This window comes from Neolamprologus multifasciatus, chromosome 2 (assembly GCF_963576455.1).
Source record: "Neolamprologus multifasciatus chromosome 2, fNeoMul1.2, whole genome shotgun sequence".
Classification (NCBI taxonomy): domain Eukaryota; kingdom Metazoa; phylum Chordata; class Actinopteri; order Cichliformes; family Cichlidae; genus Neolamprologus; species Neolamprologus multifasciatus.
This window is the reverse complement of record NC_140440.1, coordinates 8244204-8262878: the sequence shown is the minus strand read 5'-3', so window position 1 is coordinate 8262878 and position 18675 is coordinate 8244204. Positions and strand designations below refer to the sequence as shown.

Sequence of the window (18675 nt, the reverse complement as noted above, 5' to 3'; positions counted from 1 at the left end):
TCTTGACTTTAAGAATACCAGTGACACCTGACAGTCGGTAACATTTACTGGTATTCGGCTAGTGCACTGTATCTACGATTACTGCGTCTGAATGCTGACCTTTCTGTGAGCTCTGTGTTCCCGTCGTGCTTTCTGCATTTTCTGTTTTGTGTGTGCTCGGAATAAATCCAGGGTGGCCCATCTCCGAGTCGGTATGACTCACCAAGGCCTCTAAGGATTGCAGACTGACAGGTTAGGAAGCCACATACAGCAAATGCCTTCGGGCAGGCAACAAAGTCAACTCATGTCTCCTCAGGCAAACCTCTCATTCATGCAGACAGCCTGCTATCATGCTGTACATTTTAAAAAGTGCCACTGAAAACAGCTTATTGGAAAAACAGAGATGGCACCAGATGTGCAGGGAAGAACTTAGTCATCATGTTCAGTTTCATGAACCCAGTGTTTCATTTCGTTTTTCATTTGATCTGAAGGCGTCGTGAGTAACAAAGCAGATCTTGATCTTGATTTCGTCACACCAAGTCTGAGTTTCTATCTAAGAATAAGACACCTGAATTGCGGGGGCGTCCGTTTGTAAACAGTTTGTAGACATAGCTCAGAGCGGGTCAGATTGAAGCTGGCCAAGAATGTGCTTAGGAACAACGCTCTGAGGAAAAGATTCCCAGCATTCCTCATTGGTTAAGGAGAGGTACCGGCCTTCGCTGATAGGAAGTCGTCTGTCATTAGGGGGTAATCACTTCTTGTGGAGGATTGCAATGCCTTGGAATGATTACTGTTGTTATCGGCAGTGAAACTTGGCGCAGAAAGCATGGATGAGTTTTTTCTCTCTCTTGTCCCTCTTTTTTTTTGGTTTGCTTTATAATCAGCTTGACTGATCCACATGTTTTTCCAAACTTTCTCAACGTTGCAACATACATTTTGCTGGGGTTAAGTCCACAGTGCACACTCTGCTAGATTCAGTGGTATATAAATGGTTCTGTGTTGACTTAAAGGTGGTTGGTATTTTTTACCTAGGGGCATTTCTAATTACTAATGGCTCGTGTGTAATGATGCCTATCATGTCAGTGGTGCAACAAGGTGGATGCAATCCGTCATGCAGACTCATGTTAGAGAATTTATACAACTGGGTTTTGTCTGTGGTGGTTTGCTGTCTCCCACACCACTTATCTGTGTTTGTTTGCAGGGCTTTGGTCCTGCTGTCCTTTCAAGTGGGTTGTCTGAGTGCCCTGGTCTGGCTGGTTTTGTCCTCTCCTCTCTCATCTCCTCGCCTGACTCCTTTTTTTTCTTGCCTTCTGCCAGCGGAGCCAAGACTTCAGGTGGAATGATGCCGTTACGAAAAGAGCCCGTCAACGCTTGCCCGACATGCCAAGCCAAGTATTTGTCTTTTGGGGTCCCCCCCTCCTTACCTCCTCCTCCTCTTATTCCACCACACCACCACCTCCCCCGGATCCTTGAGAACAGGAAGTATATCTTGTTAAGTGATGGATGGGCCCCCTGCTCTTGCTGGGAGGAAAGAAAAAAAAGCCTTTCTTTCCCTCCAGGGCAGTCAGATGAGTTTAGCAGTCTCAAAGCTGAGGGTCGGCTCTGCTTCTTCGGGAGCGTCTTGGAACCCTCGGAGCCCGAGTGCCTGGAAGCTACAGGCACTTCTTCATTATGTGTGCGGAGAGAATTAATAGCTGATAAAGTGCAAAGTGGTGTTTTTGCACTAGGAAAATGGATCGGAAATTAAAACGATCCATCCAAGGAGAGTTTATTGGAATATATGTGCGCTTACATGCACGCTTGCATATGCGAATGTGTTTGTCAGCGTGTGTGGGAGTGACTGAGTTATTTAGTCCGGGGTCAGCAGGTTTGTGTTGGCATGCAGCCGCCCGATACTTCCAGGGAGAGCAACTCAGGAAGTGTCCCTGGCACGTCCTCTGCATAATGCAATATACTGTGCTGCAATGGGCTTGACTTGCTGTGACAAACAATCACAGATTAAAGTTCCCACTACAAGCACCTCACGCCTTGAGCACAGTTTTGTACCAACAATATATGTTAACCCACAGGAAGAAACATAATAACAAACCTGATCCCACAGGTGCTGTTTTATAATTGCTTTGCCAGATGCACCTTATTAGGCCTTAAGCCCTTACATCTTTGATTTAATACTGCAGCCCTCCAGCCACCCGTCCATCTATCTCCCAGCATGTCACCGCAGCAGCCACCCCTTTCCTGCTTCGATTGAGGGTGGTGTTATTCCTCTCTATCCATTTTGTTACACTACCGTCACAGATAGCCACCCACCTTTCTGTAATCAAGTAAGAATCGAGAGACCTAAAAAACAAGAACGTTTGCTGTCATGAGCCACGGCTCCTCTGTCACCCATTACTCTGTTGTGGATACGTAAAGGTAGCTGCTAACGTTCGTGTCCGGTTTCTGTCCTCTCATGTTCCACACACATGTACAGGAAAACCAGTAGATAAAAGGCTGGGATACTATCCATCACCCCAGTAAACTGGAATTTGCTATCCAGAGGGGAAATATAGCAAACCGTAAAACAAAACTCCAAACCTGAAATTTCCTCCAAGACACTTATCGAGCAGGTGGTCTTCAAATGAAACACGGAAACGATTTTTTTTGCTTACATTTTTTTAAGCTGGAAAATTCTATGCACCTAGAGTTCCCTTTTTTTTAAATTCTGGAATATAGGTTTTGCAGATGTTTGGCATTTCTGCTTGTTAAGTGAGTTAAATATCAACCTTATTAAAACCCAGCTACACAGAGTGCTTATGCACTAGTTAGCTGAACTTGTAGCATGTGCTGATTGTTCTGTTCTCCTACTCAAACATACAGGATGACATGATGTACAGTAGACGCTCATATTCTTTGCAAGTAAAAGAGGAGAGTTGCAGAAGTAGAAGCGCAGTATCTAACAGTTCAAAGGCTGCTTGTCCAGTCCCTCCAACCTTCACTGATCACTCCTGACATGGCCTCCTGTATGGCTTGCATCTGTGAGTATCTCCTGTCTCGGCTCCACAGGCCAGAGTCTGGCCCCGCTGTGGCCTGTCTGGCTCAGAGCCAGGGCCTCCAGGACTTACTGACTCTTAGGAGAATAGCAACAAAGAAACTTTGAGTTTCAGTTGATGTTCGTTTTCTGTTTATAGTTCATTCCATTGCTACCAATAAATGCCAGTTCACACTGTGCTCATTTATTTTCCCAAACCCACTGTTCCTTAGCTAGTTGGCTTGTCAAATGGGTTACCACGCTGCAGCTTGTCACGGCCTGGCTGAGGACAGCAGATGGAGGCAGGACATATTTGTCAGTCTGTCTGCTTGTCTGAGTTTGAGAGGCGCCTGCCACTTAATGACGTCTGACAAGCGAGACAGCGGCAGCTTTGGGTACTCGAGGACTGTTTTGGGGTCACAGAGATGTGATCTGTAGGAAATGGAAGGTTTATCAGATAACGGGGAGATTGTCTCCACGCTGACGCCAGAAGTGGAAAACTCAAATTTCACAGTTTGCATATCAGGCATTTGCTTTATAGTCCTGTTTAAATAGGCGTACAATTAATCCAGGAGTGGACTGAACTATTTTTTCACAGCTTAACAAGCAACCAGCAATAAGGTCAAAGGTCAGAAACATAGTGTCATGACAGTATTTTTGTGACATAAGAATGGCGATGTACAAAGGAAACACTGTTGAAATAAAGCAATAATGCTGAAAACATTTTTAAAACCCTTTATGTGTCGCAATTTTTGAAATATGACCTTAAAACAGATGCTGTCTGTCTTTTTTCTGTCCCACAGGCTCTGATGCGTCCAGGTCGCCTCGACCGAATTGTCTACGTGCCGCTTCCAGATGCGCGTACCCGAAAGGAAATATTTTCTCTGCAGTTTCGTAATATGCCTGTCGCTGAAAATGTGTCTCTTGACCACCTCGTGACTCGGACCAACAATTATTCTGGAGCTGAGGTGAGCTTTAGGAACATCTTTTGCATACACATAAAATCACAACTATGGTCTTCTTTCAAATTATCCACTAAAAGAATAACTTTGACTTAGAAATCGATGCTTTATTGCTGTTTTGCAACACCATTCTTACTACTTCTGGCACGTAAGAAGAAATTGTGAGTGTAGCCAGAATTGCAGAAAGATGTTACTGTGCTTTTCTGTGATGTCTGCATCGTGTCTGTACTGTGTCACAGAGCACCCTCGTGATCTCACAGCAGACCGGGAGAAATCGTACAAACAGTTCTTTGTGTAACAGATTTGTCTCCCTGCATTTGTCTCCCGCGTGATTCACATTGTCTCGAGCAGAGAAATTGCTGCTGTTCTCCATGGCACAAGTAACTCACAAGTTCTAAGAAATTGTGAAACCAGTGCATCACAATTTGGCCAAAATAAACTGAGTGTTTCCTATGCAAGATCTAGTTTTTGATATTTTTTTAAAAATCCCTGTTTTTTCTTGACCTTCAAATTTATACCGTTTATAGATCTTAATCTTAATTGTAAAACTTTGCTTTAATTCAGCTTGAAAAGTTATGGACGTGATAGGAAATAAAATGTTTGTCACTTAACACCACTGTGTGTTATTACGTGCAATTTTTCTTTAGCTATAATTTGAGATGCATGCAAATGAAGTTTCCAGTATGCTTAAGCTCTTTTCACACATGAAGTCAAGACAATATGAGGAGAATCAGGTCTAGACGTCGCAGTTACCCACTGTGCACTTTGGAAAGTGCACGTCAAAGGCCGGACAAATCCACTGTGTAATCAACTTTGCCATAAACAATCTAACATCACAAAAAAGCTGGTAGATTAAAGACCAGCTAATGTCAAAACCAACTGAGTCAGACATTCTTTCTGAATGCATCTCAGTCAGGTAATGTCTAAGAACTTCAGGGTTTCAGTGTGTGGCTCAAACAACACCCACTTCACACCATAAATTGCTAGTACACATTAACAACCACGTACAAGAGCAAACAAGCCTTTCAGGAGAAACTGTCTTAAAAGGTGCTCGGTTATCCCTGCTTTAGCAGAATGGTGATTGGAGTTGGGATTGTTTGGTCATCACTTTCCAGCCACTGTAAGAGCATGGTTATCATTCCCAGTGGGTGTTAAACACAGCCAGGGCTGCCCCTTGCCTCCAGTTCTGTTCATAAGTTTATTGTGTGTCTCGTGGACTGAGGATTTCGTGTCAGACTTTTGTGGATCATGTGCTTCTGTCGCCTTAATTGAGCAACAACCTCTAGCTTACAATCAGGTGGTTTGCAGTGAAGTGTGAAATGGCTGGGACAAGAAATAGCTCTTCAATCCTGAGGCCATGGTTCTCTGGTGGAAAAGGGTGGTGTGTCTACAACGGGATGGGAATGAGTAACTGGAAGTGAAGTGGAGTTCAAGTCTCTGGTAGAAGAAAAAGTAGGAAATTGACAGATGAATTGGTGCAGTGTCTGCAGTAATCTGGATGTTTTACCAGTCTGTTGCAGTGAATGGAGCTGTCCTTATACTCTTTCTACTCAATTTCAGTACTTTCTAATACAAGCACCCAATTACATATTCATAAAGCGCTTTTTAAAAAGTGAAGCAGTCAGTTTACTATCCGATCATTGTTCCCATCTTCATCTAAAGCCACAAGCTGTGGGTAGTGACCAAAAGATTGAGATCGCAGACACGGGTAGCAGAAATTAGGGTGTCTCAACTCAGCCTTTGACCAAGGGCTTCATCCTTTCTCGTTCTCGGGGTTCTGCTTCTCCACATCAAACATGGTTCTGGCATTTCCTAGGTAAGGTGTTTCAGTTATGTCCGACTGGGAGGACACCCTGTAGCAGACCCAGGACACGGTGGGGAAAGCACATCTCTTGTCTGACAAGTTGGAGAAAGTGGCTGTGAAGAGGGAGGTCCGGGGACTGTTGCCCCAGTGACCTGGACTTTGATAAGAAGCAGAAAACGGATGGATGGATTCTATTATCCCCACATTTAAACAATTATCTCATTCGGCCTGTCAGTTTCGCTATGTGGAACATTTGCAAACAACATTTGATTTCCACTACGCTTGGATAACATGTCATATGAACCAAGACTCCTCAAGCTTTGCCCAACCCTTGATCTGGATTGAAGAGCAGTGATAAATATTATGAAGTGAGTCATTTCCCAAGCAAAAACGACCAAACGTTTTCATCTCCTATCACATGTGAGGCCTGCTGTTTTTGTCATTGTTTAATTGATGTATGCTGATTATCTTTTGTTTTTAGACAGTTGGCTGAAGAGGCCATTTTTTACTTCACTCTGAAGTTTAAAACAAATATACATTTGCGCCGATTGCGTGTGTTCATTCTGCCAATCAAAACTCAGCTGACCACACCTACACAGGACAAAGAACATTTCTTAATTATTTTAGGATAAATCGTTTATATGACTTGAGATGATTTCACTAACCAAGCACGCAAATACGCAGTCAGTGCACCTCATCTGGTTAAGCAGGTGGTCCATATGCTGAAGGCTGTTGTAGGGCTGCTCAATTAATTGAATTTTAATCACGATTACGATCTGGGCTTTCAACGATCATTAAAAATGACTGAGCCGATTATTAGCCCCTCCCTCGTGCTTTACTCTCGCGCTGCTCCGTGTGGCAAATCGAGCGCACCTCTCTGCATTTCGAACACGTGTCACAACAATTAAGAGCAGCGGTCCCCAACCTTTTTTGCGCCACGGACCGGTTTATGCCCGACAATATTTTCATGGACCGGCCTTAAGGTGTCGCGGATAAATACAACAAAATAAAACTAGTACCGGTACCGAAAAAAAGAAAATTTATTCATAACACACGTGAAAAGACCCAGGAAAACCGAGTAAACGATAAAAATGATAACAAAATAACGCTGAAAACCGATAAAAACCCTGAAAACTATACATTTCACACCTGAGCCTCAACTCTCGCGGCCCGGTACCAAACGACTCACGGACCGGTACCGGTCCGAGGCCCGAGGGTTGGGGACCGCTGATTAAGAGGACCCGAGGGAAGCTCGGAAAGCTAAGCAGAAGTTATTTGGAGAGGAGAGTGACTGCCGTTGGTTGAAAAGAGAGGTAAAAAAAAAACTTCAGTGGTGTGGAAACATTATGGGTTCGCGGAGTCAGACATAGATCAAATAGACATAGTGTGTAAACTTTGCTACAGTGTCGTAGCTGCACCACAGAGCAACACTGCAAAGTTCACTAAACATAGATGTTTACATTTTTCATTTATGTTTTATATTGCAAACATTTGCACTGTTATCAGTATTTGCACACTATTTTATATTACTTTTTGACAATCTTTAAAGTCATTATTCAATACATTGTTATTGTTAAATAAATATTGTCAAATAATCGAGATCTCAATTTCAGTGAAAATAATCGTGATTATCATTTTTGCCATAATCGAGCAGCCCTAGGCTGTTGCTAGGGCCTGGGTTCAAGTCTGCCCTTTTTGTTTTGTTTTCACCCCACTCTTTCCTTACTATTCTTTCAACTGTCTTTTACTTTTGACATCCCTATATGCAGTGGGAGGTTATAGTAGAGACTCCTCATCTACCCTCCTTCCCAACTTGTCAGCCCCCACCCTAAAAATCAGCCTAAAGCAGGCGTACACCTGGAGGAGGTATGTAGTTAGGAAACCAATCCCTTACTATCAGGTGTTGTGTTTAACACCGGGGTTTCTGGTATAGTGTCTCATCTGTGGAATGGAGGTTTGCAGTCACTTGCCACTGAGCTCTTGAAACCACACAAAAATTCAAAGGCATGCCACAGTCAAGCTGATAAGAGTTCATAGGTGGAAAAAAACCAGGTCTCACCATTGTTGTACCATTGCATTTTATTTTACGTACCTGTCCTATAGATCATATTAAATTAAATGAAACTTTAGACTCCCCTGATCACTGAGGGGAAGTTTGTGAGGAAACAGGATACAGATAACACATCACAGCACTGAAGATGATGTGTGTTTAGAAAGAAAAAACAAAGCTTCAGTGAAGAAATACAGCACATCTAAAGGTAAATGATATATACACACATGTTGATTGCTGACAACGTGACTAGCTCCCCAAATTAACAGGAACATTAATAAAACATTTGTGCAAAAAGGTCACACAGCCTTTATGTTGAAGGACTCTTAAAAAAAAGATTTTTCACCTGCATACTATTCTTCCATAAATCCTAAAATGCTTCAGAATGGCAACATCCACCACAGTTTACAGTAAACTCGATCCGTCTGCGTTGTTGATAGCTCAAGGACCTTTGCTGTCAAAAAGAAGTGGGGAGAGTAATCAGCCAGCACAACCGCTCACAACCATTTCTTGTTTACAATTTATTAACTTTTTTATTTTTATCCAATTTGTTCAACATACAAGAATAAACCTCCCCCTGACAGAAAACCAACTTTAAATAAACATTAAAAAAAACCTTTTGTTTATATGAGGCATTTTTGCACATGGTTAGAAACATTATTAGAATTGACTTTTTTTTGAACAAATGTCTTGAACGCATGCTTAACATAAAACTTACTGAACTATTTGATGGTTTTCAGGCACATCATAAAGTCCAAACACTCTTACTTTCAGACAAAGCAATGACAAAGCAGCAGATTTGTTTGTGTTGCTTTCAAACATTAAATTAAGTCAGTGGAAATATGGAAAACATATTTTCGTATGTTTTTCAGCCAGTATTGTAATAATCTACCACACATCTAGTCCGGTCAAACTTTTACAACTCTATGGGTAGCAATACCTTTCTGTCTCCGTGTGACTGAATGACTGGCATGCTTGCTGGCAATGCTGCAAGCAGCCTGGTGAGCCACAGCACTGGTCAGCAATGCATCGAGCTCATGCTGGCAGGGACCAAAATGGACAGATTGGAACCTCATAAATCAACAGCAAGATAATTACTGAAGCTAGAGGCAACTAAGCAGAGTCCACTTTTAGTTTCCATACACACTGTCGCTGCTTTTTCTCCCTTCTGACTGTTCGCACTTCCTTAGCGTGCATGCTCAGCTCACACTCCCTCTGTCTACTGGTCGTATAGAGGTGTCATCATGGCGCTTTGGTTATGGCTGAATGCTAGTCCAAAATGGTTCACTCTTCAGCAGCACTGGCCTTGCAAAGTTCAGTTTCATTCAAAAGAATGGATGACATGTTGAGACATTTTCTATCAGTAAAATGTCATTTTTTAAATAAATGTTTATTTAACTAAAAGGGGAAAAAACACATGTTTAAGTATCCAGTATGTTTCAGACTGGTGAACTCTTGTATATGTTCGCCCCAGATTTATCCATCTGGTTCAGCGTTCACAGGTCACCTGATTGTTATCCAACTTCTTCAGTCATTAAGCCACTAAAACTGGAATTTTATAGTGAATGTTTTACTATATATATTATCGTATCAAATGTGGTTCACATAGAACTTGAAATAATGCACAAATGGATGAATTCAGTACAATTCAGTCCTCAGTGATGGCAGTATGACTACTTGAAGCTTTGACTTTAATTACATTCTTGGGATTTCAAACTTGTCTGAGAGGAGGAGGAGGCAGGATCTCGAGAGGAGGAGGTGTGGAGGTCACTCAAGAGGTCACAGTAGTTGTCTGCTCAGCCGTAGAAGCTTGTTAAAATCACCTGTCTTCCTACCTGCCTGGAGTGACATCTGGTTTCACAACCCTCAGCTTCCCACTAAACTTTCCACCCTCAACACCCCTCAACACACCTCTAACTCACACTCATCCTAGAAAATTGCTTCTGGCTTTCCCTCCTCACCTCTGCCATCGCTCCTCCAAACAGAAGCAGCATTTGATACTGTAATCGGAGTGTTGTCGTGAAGGAGAAGAAGGGCTTAACTTGCTTCTGAAAAACAGTGTGATGATATATATTTTTTTCCTTTTCTTATCAAGTCCTGACAGGAATAGACCCCGGGGATTTATTGCACCCTGTCAGATGTACCAAGTCAGTTCCAGGCCTTGTTTGTACCTTAATTTAAAAGAAGAAGAAAAAGAAGCCATATCAAATTTCACAGCTGTTTTTCTTCTTCCTTTAATGTTCGTTCCAAAATGAGTGTTTGCCATCAGGGCAAAAGTTGTTTTGTTTTTCTTTCTTTGCATTTGTTTAAAAACGGTAAAAAATTCTGATTTTTTTTCTTGGTTTTTTTGTTTTATGATTTTTTTTCCCCAATCAGCCACTTAACGCTGACATATGAATCATTCAAGCATTAAAAAAGGGACCTACTGCAAGGGATGAACCAGTGATGTGTCTACACATAACAGATAACCCATTTTAACTTTGGGCAAATGAGGATGTAATTTGTTTCCATTTCTTCACTTAAATCTCCAGTAAATTCCAAAGATAACTCAGCATGAAAGGTAGCATTTTTGCACTAACAAGCGATTCGATTTTCAACTCAGCTGAAAACTGAACTTATTCATATCGCAACATGTATCTGTGATCATTGTGTTCTTGAAGAAACTGAGAAACTGGATAAGAGGACATAAAAAGGAAGCATTAGGTCTAAAAATGTTCTACAGCAGATGAACAGTGTTTGAAAGTCTTGTTATTAAGTAGCAGGCAAAAATCCAGCGAAGGCCTGATACAAAACCTGAGGGATCCATTGGACCAATCCATCTAGTGTTCACTGAAGCCTCGCCAGAAATGGTCTCAGAAAGATCATCAGGTCTTATGTACAGAACATGGTGGAGTCTCTGTCATGGTTTGCGGTTTCGGACTGTGGTGTTGGAGAGATTGCCAGAATTGATGGATTTACCATATTTTCCGCACTATAGGGCACACTTAAAATCCTTTAATTTTCCCAAAAATCGACAGTGCACCTTATAATCCGGTGCACCTTATGTATGAATTCTGGTTGTGCTTACTGACCTCAAAATGATTCGTACACAGCGCTGAAAAATCTGTCAAAAAAATTTTATTACAACTTTGTTAAGCTACGAAGCTGCACCGCTTGATGGATTGTCGTAGCATTGTGGCTACCATAGTCAGGAGCTTCGCGGAGTAATCTGGGTCCAAAACTCCGTCTGGTTCAGGTCCCAAAGTCAAACGAACACTGCGGCATCACTGAGAGTTAAAAACTGTCTAAATTTTATCATCTTTAATAAAATGATCAGCGTTGCTGCTTTACCAGGTGTACCAGTTAAGTTTAACATTCAGACATCCATGAAGACAGAATTTATTCAATTTAACAGAGACAGAAGTTAGCAGGAAGTTAGCTAGCTGGTTTCCACCTAAACATGACATACCTATCACTTCCAACATAAATGAAAACAGAAAACTAAACAGCTGACTTTTGTAGGGTTACCGAAGTTCCACTAGCTGGTATATGTTTGCTACTTGATCGTAACATAAACACAGTGAAGCTGGAGGATGAATGCTAATTTTTTTTTCACTCAATAAAAGTTAATGTGAGGGTTCCCGATGGTTAGGGATAAATGCAGTCACATGGCAGGATGCTGTAAACAGACCAAACTTCAGTCAGGAGAACAACTGAGATAATCCATCCACAATACGAGGTTAGTCATTAATATACTGCAACAACGCAGGAATAGAGCCGCTGCGAGAGAATGCAACGTTAATAAATCAATGGTACGGAAGTGGAGGAAGCAAGAAGAACGAGTTGAGTAAAGATTGACTTATCTGATGGTTTTGTTTCACTTAATGCGCCTTATAATCCGGTGCGCCTTATGTATGAAAACAGACATGTTCATTGACAGTGTGCCTATAATCCGGTGCCTTATGGTCCGAAAAATACGGTACACAGAAAAGTACCGTCAGCTTTTGATCCACCATGCAAAACCATTACGCATCTGAATGGCAATAACTTTTTTCCAGCATGACTATGACAATGGACAATGGACAATGCAGTAAAACTTGGACAGAAAACTAAAAAAACAATCAAACGCTATAATTTATCGATGGGCCCCAGAGCCTGGACCTCAGCATTATAAAAGCAGCGTGGGGTCTGAAAGGCATTCAAAGCTCTGAATGTTCTTTATTAAATCAACATTTTCTCCTCCGTCTTTTAGGAAGATGTCATATTAGTCTTGATGTGTATTTAGGGTAACACCTAACATAACCCCACAGGAACGTTTTTCAGTTATAGGTATGTTTCCCCACCCTGTTTCCTCGGTAGAAATGACAATCTAGCTAATCATGGCTTGGAAGGAGGGGATAAGGGGATTCAGTGTTTTGCACAGCTAGTTGTAGGAATAAGCTGGTTTTAACTGCTTCTGCTAAAAAAAAAAAATTGCATAAATGTGTCTGATACATGACTTGAGTGAATGATTGATTAGGGCTAAATAACCCTCACCTTAACTGAAAATGGATAACACAATGAACTCTTGAACTATTGTGATTACCAGACGAGAAAAACGGGTTCCATGACAGAGCTTTGGCTCCCTGAAGCTTCAGTGCAGATTGTCACTGTTTTGCATCGTCAGACAAGTGAAGGCAGAAAGGGCCACGGACCTAAAACATGAGCAGCCTTTGACTAAATTTATTTAAAATACATGTTTTTTTTGCTAATAACTGAGCAAATAGGACATTTCAGTTTGCTTTTAGGGCTTCTTTCCTTGGAAAAATCCACAGATGCTCAGTATTGATTTTTTTTCTCTCTGCAACGTATTTTGAATAAACAGGAAATGAACTGAGTCATTAAAAGGAGTAATGACAGTCCCTGAGTGCGCAGCTCGTACTCTATTAACATTGGATGTCACAGACCTCCCCGTGGGGCTTGATTGAAAAGTGACCTCCGTGAAGTGGAATATAAAAACACCGCAGTAATGAGCATTTGGCAGATGTTGACAAGTTGCTGAGAAAAGGCTAAATATCAAGACTTCTCCGCATGATCGCAGTAAGGACACAGCTCAAAGTATTTAGATGCAGATCACGTAGAGGTGGCAACAAGTGATAGGCAGCACCAACCCTGCTGGGTGCCCTCCTGCTGATCTCACAGCCCTGGAACATTCATGTCCAAAAAAGGGGGTGTGTTGGGGGACGGTTGTTCAGGCATTTTAATAAAACTTCAAGCTGCAGCGCTCAGCCGTATCAGAATATCTTTGTGTTCAGCCACAGATGCCTTTGACCGGCTGCGACCTCCATAGCGGTGGGTCTTTTAGCTCCAACAGGGGGAGAGCTGTTTGGTCCAAGCCCAGGTGTCTGGGACGCTTGGCTGACATCCATTCAAACTCACTGGCGCAATTGTTTTCTTAATGTTTTTTTTTTTTCTTCTTCCACACTGGCAAGAGCAAGTCTTTTCCAATGCGGGACATACAAATAAGGCAGATCAACGGCAGCCTGCAAAGCTTAATACTCCCCTTTACAAGATAGCTAAGCACATTTGCACATCCCAGTCAACTAAGTCAGAGTGTATTATGATGTAGTTTGATGAAGCAGTGATTTGTTTTTTCTGTAGTATCTAAAAGTAGTTTTGATAAAAATTATTCATTAAAAATAGAAACCTGAGCAGGCGAGCAGTATCTGCAGTAGCTGCAAAAAGAAATTGATTGTAAGTACAGCCTTGTTGTAGTGTGACACACACGCACACACACATAGTAAAACCACCCTCACAGGAAGACAAATGGTTTCCTCTTAACACCTGTTGTGGTTGTGGCTGTTCCTCCTCTGGCTCTGCGTTGTCTGTCTGATTTATGGCCTGGTATTTGTTGTTGCAAAGATTTTTATCACCAAGGACACAGGCGCAAAAAAAAATGCATCAACAAAAACGTGTTGCTGTTTGAATAACCGTGACATTACACAATGTATGAATCAGATATTAGCCATGGAAAAGAAAAAGGAAAAAGATCTTCAATCATCAATAAACTTGTCAGCTTTTGTGGAAAGTGCGTCTGACTTGGTCTGAAGTTGGCAGGTATTTGCCGAAATATGCTCTAACTTCTTGTCTTGACTGCGTTCACGTGTCTGCGTTTTATTTTCTGTGTGGCTGACCGACCGCCGACAGTCACGCTGTCACTCAGACGCAGTCTTTGTTGATATGGAAAGCGCTTAACTAATGCTGCGAGGAAAAAGACATTCACACCTCTGCAATTCCATGACTGCGAAACACCTCACTTCACTTCCTTCCCAGCAAGCCTGTTACCTCTTGACATTGTGAACATGTTGTTTTTAGAAAGGTTAAAAAAGAAAACATTTCCCTCGCTGCTACTGCCAGCCAGCTTCTGTGGCCTGCAAAAGGCCAGATGTCACAGCGAGAGAAATGGCTCCAATTGGCCCCCGATTTTACATTTTATATATAAAGCCTTCACTGTGGTTTATGTCTGAGTACATGGTGAGCACCAATTGAATTTTTCTGGGAAATATAAGCCCTTAAGCGTACCCAACATGCTGTTTCCCTTGGCTAGGAAAGAAGACAGAATGTGGGTAGCAAAAGCCAAAAAAGAAAGAAACTGAGCAAGAGAGTAGGAACATAGAAAGGGACAGAAGGAGACACGTGAAGAGGAAGATGGCAAATTGTGGAGAAACAGAAGAGAGGAGGGGGGTGCACTTACCCACCTGAAAGTAGCTAATAAAACTAGAGGACGCTAAAAAGGAAATGGACAGTGACAAGAACACACCGTTAATTCAGTTTCAATTCCTGGAGACTCTCTTTCTCTGGAGTCCAGTTGTCTGGCAAATTATCAGGACCAAGAAATAATCTGCCTCTTAACCCTGTGTAAAACAGGTATTTGTCATTTTTACAGTGGTGGGTAGATTTTGTTGCCTTTGGACACAGCCAGGCTAGCAGTTTCTCCCACTATGCTAGACTAAATTAGCCGGCTGCTCACGTTAACTGCATATTTAGTGTATGAACATGAGACAGGATATTATGCTTCTCAGGTAGCTCTCCCTTATAGAGCCTATTTAGTCTGTCCCTTAATTAAAAACTAGATTTATTGGAAATTAAATAATTGCAATCTAACTTATTGTAATGATTTTCAAATGTAGTTATATTAAATAGCACATTCAGAAGCTTTACAGGATATTTGGATCCTTTTTTGGTGCAACTTAAAATTTAGAACTTGTATGTAATGTATGTGTATAGTGTTGTAATACCACTAATAAGGTAAGATAAGATAACCTTTATTAGTCCCACATGTGGGAAATTTGTATATTATAACAAATTATTATAACATGAACATTCACTGTGTATATGCAGGTAATATGCATCTCGTGAAAGATGAAGCAAATAGGAAAGAAAAATATTCATATGACACGTCTGGAGTTTCACCTGCCTTGGCATTACAAAATGCATACACACCACACATGCACAGATATACCCAATCACAGCTGTCTCCAGGTCACTTCACTGTGGGCGTGTTTGGTAAATATGCCATCCTTGCCTTCCCAAGTCCACAGAGAATGCGAAGCTTTCATTCATCTGATTAAGGGGTGAGGACACATGTGCCCTTAAAGGCAAGACCCAGCAATGCTACCCTACACACACACACACACACACACACACACACCTACACACACACACACACACACACACGTACAACACCTTAACAGGATGTAGCCCCAACACAGGTGCTATCCCACATGGGTCTTTCCAAAACATAGAGTGGACAATGGCTTAATATGATAACACTGAAACGCCTGAGCTGCAAGTTATTTGGTAGATTTTGTAGGAGGTTTCTTAATATTATCAGTGAGTCATCTAACAGAGGAAAAACCACCACTTTCATGACAAACATTTCCTACGTGTTCAGAAAATGTTTCTTTATTTGCATAGTGAATACCGAGTGACTATTAGAGCTTTCACTCTATCTGATTTTTACTATATGATAACAAGCAGAGGTAGCGGGACTAATCTGTACAAAAGAGCAAGAAAAAAAAAATATAATCTCATTTGTCATATAAATAATAACATAATATCAGTTCTGGTATATATTTAATCCTTCTTTAATTTCAAGGCTATGTTACAGGCTGTGTTATATACACTACAGCAATCAACAATTTATAAAAAGAAAGAAAGAAAGAAAGAAAGAAAGGCATGTTGCAACTACTTTTCCCCACTGATCTGTTCAATTTATTTGCTCTACTTTTATTTACACTACATTACTCTCTCTTTAATAGTCATAACCTTTCACCGTAGCGGTTAGTTGGCTTACACTTACAGGTCCAAGGAGTATAAGCTATAACGTGAAGTTCAATACTGGGGAGAAGTCTGACCATGTCAGAAATCAGACATTTATAATGGTCTTGACTGGCTACACAGGAACGGGGAGTGAAATGAAGGCAGTGATGCAATAAAATCAAATAAAATATATGCAATAAAATACAACTTTTAAAAAATGAATTAAGCACACACTTTGCAGACTTTCTCTAGAGGGAAACTATGATGGCTCTACATTTGAAAAGTGCCACCAAGAGTCTGAAGCACAGTGTCCCACGTTCCACTCTGTCTTCCACACAGTGTGAACATCGTGGCATTATTCAAATTTTAGGCTTAAAATGTTAATACTTTACAAACACCAATATTTTAAAGCATAAAATTGGAGTTGATTGCCTGCTGGAATACATATGTAATATCTCCCTTGATGTCTGTCGTCTCAGCCGTAACATATGGCGAGGAAAGCCCGCACGAGTTCAATTTCATCATCGGAGTTTTCTATGGAATCTAAATTCCTCTGCTGAGAGCACAAGCATGTGCACGTTCATCCACAGCTCACACACCTCCGCTCTGTTATTTATGATCATGTGCCATGTTTCCATCCCCCCACCGCCCCCCTCCCTTTTCCCCACGTGACTCTCCTCCTTCCATGCTTAACCTCACCTCCCTCTCTTTAACCTCCTCTCTCACTCTCGCCTTGTAATCTTAAATAGGTTTCACATGGAGTTGTGGTCAGGCCTTGTTTCTCTTGGCAGAAGCATGTCACTGCAGACACTTCCTCTTTGCTTCTTTGGAGGATGAAATGTTTTATTTCTGGTTAAGAGTTTGGGCTCTGCACCCCCAACGTCGTTTGATTTATGTATTATTTAATTTCCTCCAAGAAAATTGGATGCAGCAGGCCCCCCCCCCCTTTTTTTTTCAGTAAAGGGGTTGGGGATGATACTGTGGTGGGGCTAGGGGTGATTATTTTGAATAAGAGCTCACTTTGGGCCTAAGTTTAATTTAGTTTTCTTCCTGAGTCAACAAAGTTTTATGAGTTCAGTTAAACTCCAGTTATACGTTTTTTTTCTTCCTTTTTTGTTCATATTTAATTATAGATTGGGTAAAATTTCAAGGTAAGTTACTCCCCACTCCCTTTGTCTTGTGTTACAGCACAAAAATCTGCAGTCAACACTGATATCGCAGGATGTCAACTTGGGCCTAAAAACATCAACATGGGAAATTTTTATGAACAAATGCCGTTATTTTTCTGATATCTTATTGAGCAATTGATTCATGCAGAAAACTAAAGATACATTAATTATAATCACTGCCCCCTATTTGTTTGCATTCACTTAGAAAAATAAAATAAAATGTTGATCAGATATGACAGCTCTGCATCAGTCCTAATATTAGTCAAACCTATCGATGGGATTGATTATTAAGAATTTGCACTTTTGGCATGTTGTGCATTGTTGTTTTACTTATGACTCATAAGTAAGTCATGAAGATAAAAGCATAAGCTGCTTCTTCTAGCTGCAACTTCTGAAGGTTAAATGAGCGTTTAACAGTTTGTTAAGCAAACATGCAAATGTTTGCTCTACGAAACACTATGTAACCAAGAATGTAGGTCTTTGCATGAAGTTAATACCTATATGTATAGGTACTGGATACATGTATGTGTATGTGCACATGCATTTCTGTCTAAACATGCATGTGAGGACGCATGCGTAGCTTTTCTTTTTTGGGGGGTAGGTTTTTCGATATTGACTTCATAAACCTTATCTGTGTGTTGCATATGTGTGCTCACATGCCTGCACAGTGCAGGAAAGTGCAATGTGTTCAGAGAGGGTGTGTGCCCGCACCTCTCTGCACTGCAGTGTATGTGTGCAGGACTTGTGGAGTGATGGAGGAGAGGTTTTGTGGCAGGCGGGGTGGAGGGGGAGTTGTCGGGGCTCGCTCCTGTAAATGTGGCCGTTTGTGTGTGAGGGAGGGCGGGCGGGTGAGGCAGGAGCGAGGAGGGGGGGGGAGGACTGGATGTAGCCCGCTGTAGACACAAGGCGATTGATAGTAAACACACACTCCGGGTCTAGTGGATCTGCTGCCGGTAGCCCGGCTAACAAGCCCTTCATTAAGGCCGTCTGATACACTCACTGAGCGCTTTTGTTGAAGTAGGAAGCGAAAAGTACACCAGACAGATTTGACCTGAGAACGCCGGTATGTGCTGCCAGCAGTCACAAGCTTTTTTTTCCCCCTCTCCTCCACCTCGAGAAGGGTTTATTTTTGTCGTGCTGAACAGGTTGTCTCATGGCACGCGCCCCCCTCTTACCCCCACCAGGGAAATACTGCAAAGAAAACTACCGATTTTTTTTTTTTTTGGCTGTGTACGTGTAGAATATATGTCACAGTGTGCTTTGGTGGTTTTGTAGGCGTTTGCATGTTTGGATGTGTATGTGTACAGTGCATTTGTGGTGTGTGCATACTCGAATGTTAAGCATTCAGATTCAAATTTACATCTTTTTGTACGAGGTTTGTATTCTTCTTTACATTGCACCTGTACAGTGTAGTCACCATACAC

General features: G+C 41.6%; 1 protein-coding gene and 1 long non-coding RNA gene across 2 annotated transcripts in view; both read left to right on the top strand.

Moving 5' to 3' along the window:
• Window positions 1-18675, top strand: part of afg2a (AAA ATPase AFG2A) — a 114492-nt gene that overhangs the window by 89127 nt on the left and 6690 nt on the right. Inside the window, exon 16 of the mRNA XM_085136026.1 lies at window positions 3790-3954. Within this exon, the coding sequence (XP_084992152.1) occupies window positions 3790-3954 (165 nt within the window). The remainder of the gene's footprint in view (window positions 1-3789; window positions 3955-18675) is intronic.
• On the top strand, window positions 3961-17036 carry LOC146523930 (uncharacterized). Its single transcript, XR_014869918.1, has 2 exons — window positions 3961-11418; window positions 11483-17036. It is a non-coding gene; the product is annotated as an uncharacterized LOC146523930 (long non-coding RNA).